General features: G+C 48.8%; 1 protein-coding gene across 2 annotated transcripts in view; it reads left to right on the top strand.

Annotated features, from left to right (window-relative positions):
- Window positions 1–2,731: 2,731 nt before the first annotated feature.
- Window positions 2,732–14,504, top strand: part of Ankrd44 (ankyrin repeat domain 44) — a 266,879-nt gene continuing 255,106 nt past the window's right edge. For both annotated transcript variants that reach the window (XM_037210410.1, XM_037210411.1), the window contains exon 1: window positions 2,732–3,051. In XM_037210410.1, the coding sequence (XP_037066305.1) occupies window positions 2,761–3,051 (291 nt within the window). In that variant the 5' untranslated portion in view covers window positions 2,732–2,760. The remainder of the gene's footprint in view (window positions 3,052–14,504) is intronic.

Consider the following 14,504-nt stretch of genomic DNA (forward strand, 5'->3'; position numbering starts at 1 on the left):
TCTGTGTGGCGTGTCCCGGGCTAGCTGCCCCATTCCCCCAGTCCTCACCTCCCTTGCCGTGGCCCTTCTGGGATTACAGATGCATGCATGCCGCCATCACATCTGGTTTATTCTATGGGTTCAGGGGATCAAGCCTGATGGTTGTCAGGCTTGCAAGGAGAGAGCCATTTCCATGGCTGTTTTTATGTTTGGAGACAGGGTCAGGCTGGCTTTAAACTTGATGTAGCTGAGGATGACCTTGAACTCCCGAACTAGTCTACAGTTCTGAGATGGTGGACATTCTGATTTTGACATTTGAGTTGCTGAAACTGCACATTCAGATTGCTCTGCGTTGGTAGTGCTCTCAGCCACAATGTATCCACAGTGTTACTGTTTTGTCTGCTGGTAGGGTTGAGCGGTATGTATCATTTACCTGTTGAAATATTGCAGCAACTGTATCTTTCCACTTGCTTTTTTCATTCATTACCTAATTAGGGCAGGATATTGAATTTTAAAACAAATCTGTGTAAGTAGATAGTATTATGTTTGAATTTCAATTCAGGACAGTGAAGGCAATGTTAAAAGCACTACTTAACTATTTCTGTAGGAGAAAGTGTCTCCTAGGTTTATGATCCGCTCCCTTCCAACGACAGCCTGCTGTGGCAGCACAGGCTTGGGATGTAAAATAGGGTTGAGAGTTCAAGGCCAGACTGCCAGGAATATAGCAAGACACTGTCTCAGAAAGAGAGGGGGCAAGTGGGTGGCTGGGGACTGAGTCTGACTCAAGAACTCATGTGTGTGCATACCTATGATGACACAAAGCAGAGCTTGAGTGAATCTGTTAAATGACATAATTTGTTATCTCCTTTTTAGAAATAGGGTCATATTTAGTTGGGGAATTCCCTGTCCTATTTACTTACAGCATGGAGGCACCTCATATACACCCAGTCTGTGGACCAGCAGCATGGGAGGGCCTCATACACACCGCAGGCAACCTGAGCTGTGTTTGAGAAGGGTCTTGGAACAATGGCTTTGTGGGGGGGAGTGTGTCCGCTTATCACTGGCGGCCAAGGAAGGGGACCCAGGAGGGTGCTTCCTCGGGTCCCCCTTTCTGCATGAGTTGAACCACAATCTCCGGGGGATGGAGGATAATAGTAGCTCTGGGATTTAGCGGCTCACCAGTCAGAGCGGGTGGATGATAGGCAAGGATGCTAAGCCACGCCTCTCACTCCCTTCCCCCACCAAGTCTTTGGCGAGGCACTGCCAATGGGGAGGAAGAATCTACAGCTGGTTTGTGAGGGACTGCAGAGCAGGCATTTGATCATCACCCAGGCACGCTAGCTAGCTCTGATTTGTTGTTCAACAGTCCTGAAGGCTTGCTTCATGGCCTGCTAGGGGCACCTATGGTTCCCTGGGAGTGCCCCACCTCTCACTTCCCTGCTTAACTTCTTCCTCCAGATCTCAGCTTTCCCCCTCTCTCAGGGATGCCTGCCCTTATCCACCAGTCTGCTCTGGTCTTTTCCTTCATAAGTATCTCTCCTCATGATCCTTTATTTCAGTTTGAAATTATATCAATCAGCAATAACTATCTGGTTTATGTGAGTGCTTTACTTGGGGTTTCTATTGTTGTGATTTAAAAAAAAATGACCAAATACAATTTGGGGAAGGAAGGGTTTATATCTGCTTACACTTCCACATCACTGAAGGAAGCCAGGGCAGGAACCTGGAGGCAGGAACCTGGAGGCAGGAACTGAAGGCCATGAAGGGAAGTGCTACTTACAGACTTGCTTCTCATGGCTTGCACAGTTTGCTTTCTTATACACCCAGGACCACCCACCCAGGGGTGGCATCACTCACAATGAGCCGAGCCTTCTCACATTAATCAAGAAAATGCCCCAGCACCTTGCCCACGGGTCAGTGTGGTGAGAGCATTTTCTTAACCGAGGTTCCCTCTTCTCAAATGACTAGAGTCTGTGTCAAGCTGAGGTAAACACTAGCCAGCCCAGTATCTTAATTGCGCATGCCCCATTTTTTCCCCCATGCCTAGCCACTGCCTGAATTAATAAGTATTTCCCCAGATCTCAGAAGTACTTACTACGGATTGCTACCACTGTATTAGAAATCCAGGCTGCTGGACAGCTGTCTTCTGTCTGGGGGTGGGGTGGAGCATGGCAATTTACGAACTTGTAGGACTTGAATTCAGCCAGGACTGTGCAGCAACTTAGAACTCTTTTTTTTTTTTCCCCTTCGTGTCACTCACCTCCAGCCCCAAGCCCAGGTTATCAATCTAGTTTAGCTAGGAGCTGGCTCCTGTTCCTCCAGCCCCGGTGTGTTAGAGAAATAACTGGAATCATGAGCCCAGGGCCTCCTTTATGTTAAACAAAGAGACCATCCTCCGTGTGGCCGGGTGGCCGAAATTTGGAGCCGCTGGGGGGCAATCAGATGAGGGAAGAGGTTGAGGGAAAGGGGGTGGGTGACTGCAGTCTCCAGGGTGAAAGTTGGTGGCGCCGGGAGCGGCAAGCTTTCTGGGCCCCTGGGGTGTGTCTGCGAGGGCTTGCCCATCAGTCGCGTGCGCGTGGGTGGGATCGCTGGGGAGGGTCGCCGTCAGCCGCCCCCACTCCCCCACCCATCCACCCACCCACCCACCCCCGACCGCGGGCTTCTGGCCGGGCCGGGTGCAGGCAGGTGCGGGAGGGCGCCGGGGGCCCGCGGGGCTGCGAGGAGCCGCTGCGGGCGGCAGGAGGCAGCGTCGGCCCGGGCGGCGCGAGGCAGCGCGCGGTGATGTCAGTGGCGGCCCAGCTGGCAGCGGCCGGCACTTCCTGTATAAAGGCGGGCGGGCCGGGCTGCGACTCCCGCGAGCCGGGGTTGGGCTCTGGGCGGCTGGCGGCGGCGGCGGAGTCGTGGGAGGGCTGTCACCTTGGGGAGCCGGGCTCCTGGCGGCTTCCCCCGGGCCGTGCCTTCCGTTCCCCGTCCCCGGCTCCCGGCGTGACATCGGCGGAGCGGAGAGCTGGATGCGCGCGCGCGCGCGCGTGCGGGAGCGGAAGAATGGCAGTGCTCAAACTCTGCGACCAGGTAGGGGCGCGGGGCGCGGAGCGCGGAGAAGGGGGCGCGGCGGGCGCGGAGCGGAGCCGGAGCGCGCCCGGAGCTGTTTACGCGCAGCCCGGAGCGTGCACGGCCGGCCGCGGGGGCTCAGCTCCCGCGCAGTCTCCGCCCTGGGCCGCCGTCGCAAGTGCGCGTTCTGCTGGCTGGAGAGGGTCGGCGGGGTGCGGGAGTGGCCGCCGCCGCCGCGCGCGGGGGGACGCGGGCCGCCGCTGCACCGGGGGAGGGGGAGCCGAGCTCCGGGCCGCGCTGCGCACTCGGGAGCAGTCAGCCTGGGGCTGCCCCGGGGAAGGCTGTCTGCGGGGTCAGGAGGAGGAAGGTGGACGTCGGGAGAGAGGCTCGCGGCTCCGGACCTCTCCCGCGCCGGGCAAGAGACTGGCCCGATCCCCGATCCCCGCTCCGGTGCGGTCGGTTGTCTTCATCCGTTGCATAGGACACCCCGACTTCCTCTTTAGTTGCCCAGCGGCTGGGTGTGGGGTGCGGGATGGGGCTGCTGAGAGCTGAGAGACGCCGCGCGCTCGGCTTCGATCTCCCAGTAGGAGGTGAAGTCAGGTCTCAGGGTGAGCTTGCAGACCTTGCTGGTGCCCATCAGCTTTGTTGCTTTTCTGGCTGAGACATCACACCGGGCAGCCCTGAAGTTCTGCTCGAAGCAACGGAATGATTTGTTGAATCCTATTGACAGCCCTTGCTACACGTCTGGATACTGACACTCATGGAAGCCCAAGCAAGTTGTGAGACGAAACACACACACACAAAACAAAACACTAACAAAAAACCCAAACCTCTCTCCATGAAAAAAGAGGAAAGACCATACTCCTCCAGGCCCGGCGGGTATATTCATCCACAGTGAAATGAACATTGTTTTGGGGGCCTGATAACGGAGGCTGTCTTGACTTGGACACATGGCGCCTGCCATTCAACACCGCAAACTTTTAAAGAGGTGCCTCGCTAGTTAGCATCCAGCCTGAATGCCCTGCATCTTAAATACAGCCCATTGCAGCAGCGATCTACAGTGATTTGTTTGGCCCGTTAGTCCGAATTTACTTCAGCATTTACAGCCCCCTTTCCCTCCCCTCCCCCGCCCCATTCAGAAGTCACCGAGTTAAAAACTCTAGTTAAATTTAGCAGGGAGAGCAGCTGTGAATTGTGACGAACCTGCCCCTCCTCATTGGCTCCTGAGCATTGAAAGTGCTTGTAAATTGATATTAGGATTTCCTCTAGCCTTTGTTCACAATTTTGGCCAAATGTTGAAGACAGTGGCTTATTTTAAGTCCTACGTTGTGTTGAGTCCGGGTCCTGTCGACGACGTTGATGGTACCCATTCCTGTGCTTTGTTCCTTCCTAAATAATGTGGTTCTAGTAAGCATTGTTATGTTACCTAGTAAAGAATTTCATGCAGAGTTTTGCTTGTAAAGATACAAACCACCCATCCTGAATCCCTTATCTTCTAAGTAGAAATGCTGACCTGGAGAAGCAAGCCAGGCTTCCTCAAGACCCTCAGCCATTGGCTGGTGGTGTCCCCTCCCAGGCTCCTCCAGCCCCAGCAGGCTTGAGGCCTAGAGATACCTCTTCCCTTTTGGCAGATATGTTGAAGTGGGACAGGAGAAGGCTCTCTCTCCTAAAGCACATTAGCCCTGGTGAGGAGTGGGATGCTGGGCTCATCGGCACAAGGATGTCAGGATGTCAGAGCAGGGCTTTCAAAGACGTTGGTCTTTGAAAGTGTTTCTAAATACACCCCCTTTGTTCCCCCCAGTAAACTACAATTGCCACCGGGGGGAAAGAGGTGTAACTTCCATTGGACTCGTCTCCTGACATAGAGGAAGATCCAAGGCGTTCTGTGACTCAAGAACACCTAAACCCACCAGTCTGTTTGGGGACAAAGCCAGAGGAAGACTGGGTGGGGTGGAGGAGGTAGGGCGGGGTGGGTGCCGTGGTGAGAAAAGATGGTTTCTGGGTTTCTTTAGGTCCAGGAAGTATGTTTCGCCGACCTTATATAGACTTGCTCTTGGTCTGAAGCTTACTTCTTAGAAGTTGGTTCTTGTCCTCGTCTACTCGGGCTGACGACCCTTTGTTTAAGCTCCTGCTGCGAAGAGCATTGCCCCGTCACTGTGGATGGAGAGCCAGCACCGGTGTGGAATCCCTGCTTCAGTTTGTAGTGGGGCAGCCTGCTCTCTCCAGAGGGACGCTGTCACCATTGCAGCCACACTCTTCCTGGTCCCTTCCATGCCCGTTTGTGAGGCGAATCTCGACCTTTGGCGACAGCTCTGTGCCTTTTGGTTTGAGGACACATTCTTGCCGCTGATAGCTTGAATCGTCTTGGTTTGCTTTTGGATGTAGTTGAAGTGAGACATGATCACCGATGACATTTTCTGTCCTACAAACACTGAAGGCTGGAACTGGCTGGGTGGCCAATCCTGCAGTGACCTCTGAGTCAAGCAAGAGAAGGGATGTGTCTAACTGTTTTGGGAAAACTAAAAATTAAGGGGGGGGGGGAGAAGCTGCTGTGGTTTTTGGTCTTCTGCTGTGAAAAGGAACTTGGAGCTCTTGCTACAAACAAGCTTGACACTTAGTACTTCTGCATTTGAAAGGCTGCCCTTTGTCATTTTTTTTTCTGACAGTATTTTGGGACCATTTTAGTTTGCCCAGGACTGAGGGGGGTTTCCCAGCATGTGGTGGTAAAGCTGGGACAATTCCTAGCGATTGGAGGAGTTGGTTGGTCACCCTCTGCAACATGGTTATTTAGCTACATAATTAATATAGTAATATAACCATTTCCTCATAGGTGGACATTAAGACATGTGTTTACATCTTGGGAGAACTGGGTTAATCACAAGGTTGAAGAAGGTTTCATCACATGCAAATGCAATGTGTTTAGCTTAAAATAGTCATGCAGCCTTTTGTAGTTGGATTTTACACTCGAACTTTTATATGGAACTTTGTAGAGTGATTTTTTTTTTTTTTATTATGTATACAGGTAAAGGGCTGTAGAGATTTTAGTGTAGGGCAACATCAGCCTGGCTCTTCAGAGTTCCAAAGCCAGGCGGGCGGGCGGGCGGGCGGCGTCCTTGTCCATGAAAGGTCTGCTTTTCTAACGTGAGTTTGCTAAGGACAGCAGAACTGCTCCTTTCGTGAAGAGCCTGGTAGACGAACTGCTTCAGTACTTGGCTCTCATGGGGCTTCCCGCCTGGAGGCCTTCTGGTTTAGCGTCTCCTCGCCAAGTCCAAGCTCACACTCCAGTCACCCACCTCCTTGCCAAAGGCACTGTCTGGCAGCTGTGGCCGGAGACTAGAAATTCTGAAGCTTTGGAAGCAGGATTTCTGGCCACAGTGTGGGGCCTTTGGACATGTTTTTATCAGGGCGTCCTGTGTTTTCAGGCACCTCTCTGCACTGGTCTGCAAGCCAACTCTGTGCATCCCCTACAGGGATGAAGGAGGGAAAGGACAGATTTGACTTCTGGACTGTGTTCTGGTTGTTTGTGACCCAGTGATATGGTTTTGGGAGTGTACCTGACGGCTGGCATTTCATGGCTTGTCCCCAATAGTGGCTTACATCAATTGTGCTCTTCTTGTATGCTGGGCCTTTGCGGTGAATCATCTCTCTTAATCCTCATAGTCACACTCGGTAGATGATGGTGTCACTCCCACTTTATAGATGAGGAAACAGGACCAGGGATGTTGATTGACTTGTTCAGGTCACACACCCAGAGAGTGGTTGAGCACAGTGTCCTCCCCGGGCAGTCTGATTGCAGAGGAGGGGCCCTGATCACAAGGCTGTACTTTTCATAGTTGAAAAGGCAGCAGCAGCAGGCACAGAGCTCATGTCTCGTCTCTCAGTTCTGGGGAAGCTCTGGGGAGGCAGCATTATCCACACTCCTGTGCATGGGGTCAGACCCACCTCTGTCGGTGGGAACCTGCTCTGAGGCCTCTGCACGTGCTGTCTCTACCTGGCATGTCCATTAACCCTGCCACCTCCGCACCCAGCCAGTGATGTGTTGGTAACATGCTGATTCTTTTCTTGATTATTTATTTTTAACACGGGAACCTATAATCATCTGCAACGTTGGGCCACCTTAGGAAATCAGAAAGCTGGATCAGCAAATGAAGAGTTTAACGCCTCTGCACTCAGTGGAAATCACTCCTTTCGGCATCTTGATACACTTCCTTTAAGGTTATGTTTGGCCAGGTATAGACTTTGACTTCCTGTGAGATGATATCAGTATCTTCCATCATGGACATCGCTGATATCTGTTTTCTAGACCAAGGAGTTTTTAAAATAAATACTTTACTGTCTGCGTCAGGATAAATGAAAGTCCCACCCAGAATAGACAGAGCTTCTTTTCTTAAGAACACGTTAGGTTTCACTTCTGTTATTCTAAGTAGAAAGTAAACATAAACTCCACAAGGCACAGTTCTTATCCAAGACATAGAGCTGAAACATCCTGAAAAAGGTTTATGTTTCAGCAACATAAATGTGATGTATTAACATATATTTACAATGTAGTGCTAAATTACTTTAAAAAGTTATAATTAGCATCAATTCTGTAATTTTTTTTACATTTAAAACCTTTTAGGTTTTCTTTTGTTGTGTGTGTGTGTGTGTGTGTGTGTGTGTGTATTGTGTTCCTGTGTAGGTGGAGGTCAGAGAACAACCTGTGGGTGTCTCTTCTTTCCTTCCATCATGTGGCTTTTGAGCATCAAACTTAAGTTATCAGGCTTGGTGCTTTTTGGGTACTGGCCAGCCAGTCAGCCCTGAGTACATTCTTATGAGCCTGGCATCTGATAATGCTGCGCTTTTCAAACTGGTTTAAGATCTGGTACTTACAGGGCCAGTGAGATGGCCCTGTGGGTAAAGCCTCTTGTTGCAGAAGGCTGACAATTTGACTTAGATCCCTGGACCCCATGCCATGCAAAGACAGAAGGAGAAAACCAACTGTACAGAAGTGTCCCTGATTGCCACATGTTCACTGTGGCTCATATGCACACATGCCCCCCCCCCCCCCAGGAAAATGATAAAAATCTGATATAACAATTCTTTCCACACTCCAAAGAAAATTCCATTTTGAAGCTGATATCTAAAAAAATGGGGTTGGAAGGATGGCTCACTCTAGGTAAGGAAGGATGGTTCACTGGGTAAGGCACTTGTTACCAAGCCTGAAACCCTGAGATCAATCCCTAGGACTCATGTCGTGTGGAAGGAGAGACCTGACTCCTGCAAGTTGTCCTCTGACCTCCATTCATAGACCATGGCCTGTGTGCACCTCCCCTCCCTCAAGAAATGAATAACATGTAAGTTAGAATCTTTCACAATAGTGATTGCTGTAGCTGTTTTAAGAGTGATTGGTATTTAACATGATTTGAAAGTCACTTTATACATGAAAACTCCTGGTGAATGGCTCACTCTTTTGCCCTTTCCTTCTGGATCTGCCATGCATTCAAACATTTAAAAATGCTCATAGATGATTGGGAGTACATAGACTTCGGTAACCATGCCATTTCCCTCTAACCCATGGCCCTTTGAGAAAGATAAGGGTGCTATTAAATATTGACTGGAAGGAGACCTTCCCGGTGAGTCTGTATACACAATCACACTCAGACTCGTGTCTTGCCTCTGTTTGCTCACCTGAGGTTTGGCAGTGACAGGTTTGGCTCCCGTGAGTTAGGTTTACACTGGAGTCTGCTGGCCATGTGTAAGCCCAAGGTTGGAACATGGCTTTTACCTCGCACATTGGCTCTGGCAGGTAGTGGTGGGGTGCAAGAGCCATCTGATAGAAGCGTTCTGACTCTTACTGTCAAGGATGGGGAGGGTGTGATGACCGAATCTGTGTTGCCGTGGGTGTAAGGTAAGGGGAGTAGAGTACATTGTGTGCTAGACAACACTCTGTGGTAGAATAGTATTTTAAGGTGTGTTGCTTCTGTTTATGTTGCATTTGTTTAACTCGGTGAAGCCGTGTTACTGTGCCTGTGTAAAACATCTGATGGTCTAATAAAGAACTGAACGGCCAGTAGCAAGGCAGGAGAAAGGATAGGCGGGGCTGGCAGGCAGAGGAGAAATCTTTTATAGACGGAGATGGTTCTATTCACTTTTATAGAAGGAGAAATCTGGAAAGAGAGATCTATGATCTAACAGCCAGAGGAGGAGGAGGACTCCAGGGGTCAGCCACCCAGCCACCCAGCCACCCAGCTACATAGCAAACCACAGAGTAAGAATAAGATTTACAGAAGTAAGGGAACCAGGAAAGCCCAGAGGCAAAAGGTAGACAGGATAAGTTAAGGAAAGCTGGCGAGAAACTAAGCCAAGTGAAGGCCAGGTATTCATAATTAATGAATAAGAATAAGCCTCCGTGAGTGTTTATTAGGGAGCTGGGTGGCGGTCCCCCTCCCTCCGCCGTGCCAAAAAGAGTAAAATACTAACAGCAACAACAACCACACTTGGAGGTGAGACTGTGGGCTGTAGGTTCCTCTTTGTCAAATGAAGACATTGGACTGGATGTCTTGGTAGTGGCGGAGCTCTGCCCTGTTCCTCTTGTGACTCAGTCCCTATAATGGAGTTTGCTGTACAGTGTCTCCTGTGCGTGTGGCTGGGATGTGTGTATTTGCACATGAGCTCTCATTTGCCTATCCAGGCAACAATGGCTTCAGGTTCATGAAGAGCTTTTTTATTCCATGTTAGTGGTTCAGAAGCCGACTCTTGTTCTTCCCCTACTTCAATTTATAGGGAATCTAAGGGTGTCTATTTTATAGGTTATTTCTTTTATTAGTACAATATCTTGTTTGCCTCTGGTGTTTCAGAGGCTGAGAGGAGACAGTTTTTCTGGCCAGTGTTCATGTTTGTGGAGAGTTGGTATCCCGAAAGATTGAAATTAATGATTCACAAATCTACCTTCAAATTGTGATAGTCATGATGTTAAAGGATGTTTTCTGCTGGCCATGGTGCGCATGTCTGTAATCCCAGTATTCAAAAGACAGAGGCAGGAGGATCAGGAGTTCAAGTCCATCATCGGCTGTCCTTGGCTACATAGTGAGTTCAAGGTCAACCTGGGTTACATCAAGACCTATCTCAAAAAAATAAAACAAACAAACAAACAACAACAACAAAAACAAAGCCTTTCACTTGCCTTTCCTTTTGAAAACCGAAAAGTTGGCTGGATCTGTCTCTGTTACCTAGGAAACCTTGACCATCCTGGTGTAACTTCCCAGGTATCTTTAATACTGGAAGACCATTTTGCTCCAAAGAAGCTTCCAGATCTTCTAATAAAAACAATTAGATTTGTAGAGACCCTGGTGTTGCCCTGACATGGAAATCTACTCGAAGTTCTAATTTGTCTCTGAAAGTTCCAATATTAAATTACTTTAGTGTTCTTTTGCTTTTGTTAAAAGATAGCATCAGATTGGGAATGAAGGTTCTTGGAGTCCACTTCTGGATCTCCTGGTAGTTACATGGCTCTGAGCAGTCCCTGGCATTGGGTTTTCTTGCCTATACAAAGAGGCTGACGGGTACGGATTCTTCTAAATTCTTCCAGGCTCTCCCATTGCAGGAAAGCTTCCCCCACACTTTGTGGTGACAAAAGCTTTAATCTTTCCCAGGCCTGGCAAACATACTTCGAGTTTTGCTGAAGGACCATGGATCCTTTCCCCAAGAAGGTCTTCTGGGATCTCCAGGAACCTGGTGTGGAGACACAGATCCCCTGAGGCTGCTCTTAGTGTGGTCCTTCGAGAATACTCTTGACTTGCTTTCACACAGGGAAGCATTTCTCCCAGACCCTGGGTCTCTTACAAGCAGTGTGTATGTGTGTGTGTGTGTGTGTGTGTGTGTGTGTGTGTGTGTGTGTGTGTGTGTGGCAGCATTGCGGTTCTCACAGGCACTGTTTTGATAACTTTCTTGGTTCTCCCAGGTAGAATCCCTTTTCTTAGACTCCACAGTAGCATCAGAGTCTGACTCTGCCTGTCTCTGCCTTTCTACTTTCTTCCAAGTTTAATAATGGATAAGAGCAGGTATGAGGAATTAGTTAGAAACTAGATAGAGAACTGGAAATGAGATGGAACACTATGGGATTTAATCCTGACAACATGGCCATGTGAGAGATGATTGTCATTTCCTATTGCCAGTGAAGAAAATGAGAACTTAGAGATTAAGAAATTTACTTAGGAGCTGTGAGTCTGGGAGTCACAGTGAGGTGGGCTTGACCCCAGACTGTACGTTCTTAGTCCTCATGGTCTCTGAAACAGGGACACTGTCACAAGAGAGCCTTTCTTCATTGGTGCTCAGAGTCGAGTTGTAGGACTAAGGTGGATGCCTTGTGCATGGAAGACCCTCATCAGATGTTGACAGTATATGTGTGACATATCAAACAGCTGTGAAGCCAGCTGCAGGTTTAGGTACATATAGCTACTATATAGGATACTAACTGGGGACTACAGGAATTCAGACGTAGTCACTGGGAAAGGCTTTATGGAGCCAGAGAGGGTCCAGCTGAATCTTACAGAGAGGGAATGCTTTGGGTGCAGTTGGAGGTGAATGACGTGGTATACTTGTCAGGTGAGGGGTTGGAGGAAGAGGAGTTTATTGAGCATAAAGTTCCTGTTCAGTAGGAAGAAAAGAGGTAAGGAGATAAGCACCCGTGCCTAAACTGAATAGGAGGGGCGCTGGTGTATTGATGAAGGTGTCTCATCAGTTCTTCTCAACACTATGTATGTGTCCTCGCCTGGAGACTTGGACAAGTTGGTCTGAGTCTTTGCAAAGCTCACTGCATCCAATGATTTCACAGGCATGATATTTGACAAGTTCATACTTGCCTCATCCCAGGAAGAAAATTGATATGTAAGTTGAATTGAGACCTTCTGGGTTCTTCTGTATCCATGACACCCCCTTCTTTGATGAGGAACAGTACACTTGTCCTGGCAGTATTTTGAGGATAAATGTGCATCTGGGAATAGCAAGGACTTCGTAGAGAGAAGCTGGGTGGTTTTGGTGGCGCAGGACACCAGTGAAAAAATGTTGTAGGTCTGAGATGCTCTTTTTTTTAAAGTAAAAAGTTAAAATATACAGACTATAAGAAAACTATAGGGGAGCCGGGCGGTGGTGGCGCACGCCTTTAATCCCAGCACTCGGGAGGCAGAGGCAGGTGGATCTCTGTGAGTTCGAGGCCAGCCTGGTCTCCAAAGCGAGTTCCAGGAAAGGCGCAAAGCTACACAGAGAAACCCTGTCTCAGAAAACAAAACAAAAAAAAAAAAAAAAAAAAAAAAAAAGAAAGAAAACTATAGGGGGTTGGGAATTTAGCCCAGTGGTAGAACGCTTGCCTAGCAAGTGCAAGGCCCTGGGTTAGGTCCTCAGCTCTGAAAAAAAAAAAAAAAAAAAAGAAAAAAAAAAAAGAAAACTATAGGAAGAAAATGTCCTTGTTTTTCAGACAATACCAGTTGCAAGGGGGTGGGGGAGTGAAGTGTAGTGTGAGCATGTGGATTAGAGAGATGGAGCTCTTACCTGATTGAAAGAAGCAAGAATATATCTCCGTAAGATGATGAAAGCTGAATAGTGACTGGATGTCTGGTGGTTAGTGTGAATGTGAAATTGCAACTATTTCTAAGAAGACAGTCCTCTGGGAAATTAAGAGACCAAGCCACGAAACTTTATCATTTGCCAAGGTGTACCTAACAATAGCCACAGCACTTCTGCAAGCAAACCCCTGCCCTCCACTTCTTCCTGTTCTCTATGTGTGCGTCCAAAGGTGTCGCCTCTCATCTGACAGCTTGTCTTCAAGGTTCTCATTCCCTTTGATTGATTGACAGAAAATCACAGTCTGAGCACAGCGCGGCGGTGCTCACCTTGAACCCTAGCACGTCTGAGTTCAAGGCCATCCTGCTCTCCATAGTGAGCATCAGGTCAGCCGAAATGGACAGTGAGACCCTGTCTCAAAAAACAAAACAAAAGGGACTGGAGAGACAGCTCAGTGGTTAAGAGCACTGACTACTCTTCCAGAGGACCCGGGTTCAACTCCAGCATCCACATGGCAGCTCACAACTGTCTGTAACTCCAAGATCTGACAGCCTCACACAAACATACATGCAAGCAAAACACCAATGCACATAAAATAAAAGTAAATAAATTATTAAAAAAAACAATAGAAAAAGCACAAGCTGCTGCTAGATTTGCTGTCTAGTAAAATGTCGCTCTGAGCTGGTTATGAGGACTGTAGCTACTGACAGCTTGGATCCTGTCGTAACGGTGCGGCATTTGAGCATCTGATTTGGACTCCCCCCCTTCCTTCCTCCCTCCCTCCCTCCTCCCCTCCCTCCCTTCCCATTTCACCCTCTTTCTCTCTCTCTCTCTCTCTCTCTCTCTCTCTCTCTCTCTCTCTCTCTCTCTCTTTTTGAGGGGGGGGACAGGGTCTCTCTGTGTAATCCTGACTGTCCTGGAGTTTGCTGTGTAGCCCAGGCTGGCCTCAAACTCACAGAGATCCTCCTGCCTCTGCTGAGTGCTGGGATAAAAGGCGTGCGCCACCATGCCTGGTTCCCCTTCTCTCTCTCTCTCTCTCTCTCTCTCTCTCTCTCTCTCTCTCTCTCTTTGATAAGGCCTCATATAGTCCAGGCTAGCCTTGACCTTGCCAAATAGTCGAGGATGACCTTTAACTTCTGAGTGTCTTTACCTCCTGCGTGCTGGGTTTACAGGCCCGCACCCCCATGCCGGTTTCTGTGGTGTTCAGGATCAAATCCAAGGCGTTGTGCATGCTCGGCAAGCAGCCTGCCAAGTGGTCTGCCCAGAACCCCATCTTGGCTGTTCTGCCCAGAACCCCATCTTGGCTGTTTTGAAGAGGACTTGGATTCAGCTTATCCCTGCTTGATATTTCAGTTCAGGTATTTGGAACGGAACTTAGGTGTTAGAGCTGCCCCAAATGCCCATGTTTGAAGTGGCCTTAAAAGTGGGCTTCTGTTTAAACTGCAGAGTTTCACAGGGCAGTGAGGGCCTACACGGGCAGTGTGACTAAAGGACATGTCTGTCTTCACAGCGAGCGGAGCTGCTTGTCCTGTTCAGTGGTTTTAGGCACGTCAAAATCCTGTCATTTTTATTTCTCCACATGTGAATTTTTTTCAACACCCCTTTCTTTCTTTCTTTCTTTCTTTCTTTCTTTCTTTCTTTCTTTCTTTCTTTCTTTCTTTCTCTCTCTCTCTCTCTCTCTTTCTTTTTTTAAAACAGAGTCCAGATTTAAGGACACTGAAGGCCATAAAGCTGAGAAGTGGCCACCTGTAATTTGAATAAACAGTACCGTCACCAGTGGTGTAGAGACTGGAAGATTCTAGGTACTTTGGAGCCCCTGGGTATTTATTATCTTGGGGCCACCAGGATGGGCACAGCACTTAGTTCTAATGTTAGGAACAGTTTTCTTCTGAGCCCTGCTTTTCAGCAAAAGGTCTTGTATCAAGTTCCCTGGTACT

The sequence above is a fragment of the Peromyscus leucopus genome, chromosome 13 (assembly GCF_004664715.2).
Source record: "Peromyscus leucopus breed LL Stock chromosome 13, UCI_PerLeu_2.1, whole genome shotgun sequence".
In the NCBI taxonomy this organism is placed as follows: Eukaryota; Metazoa; Chordata; class Mammalia; order Rodentia; family Cricetidae; genus Peromyscus; species Peromyscus leucopus.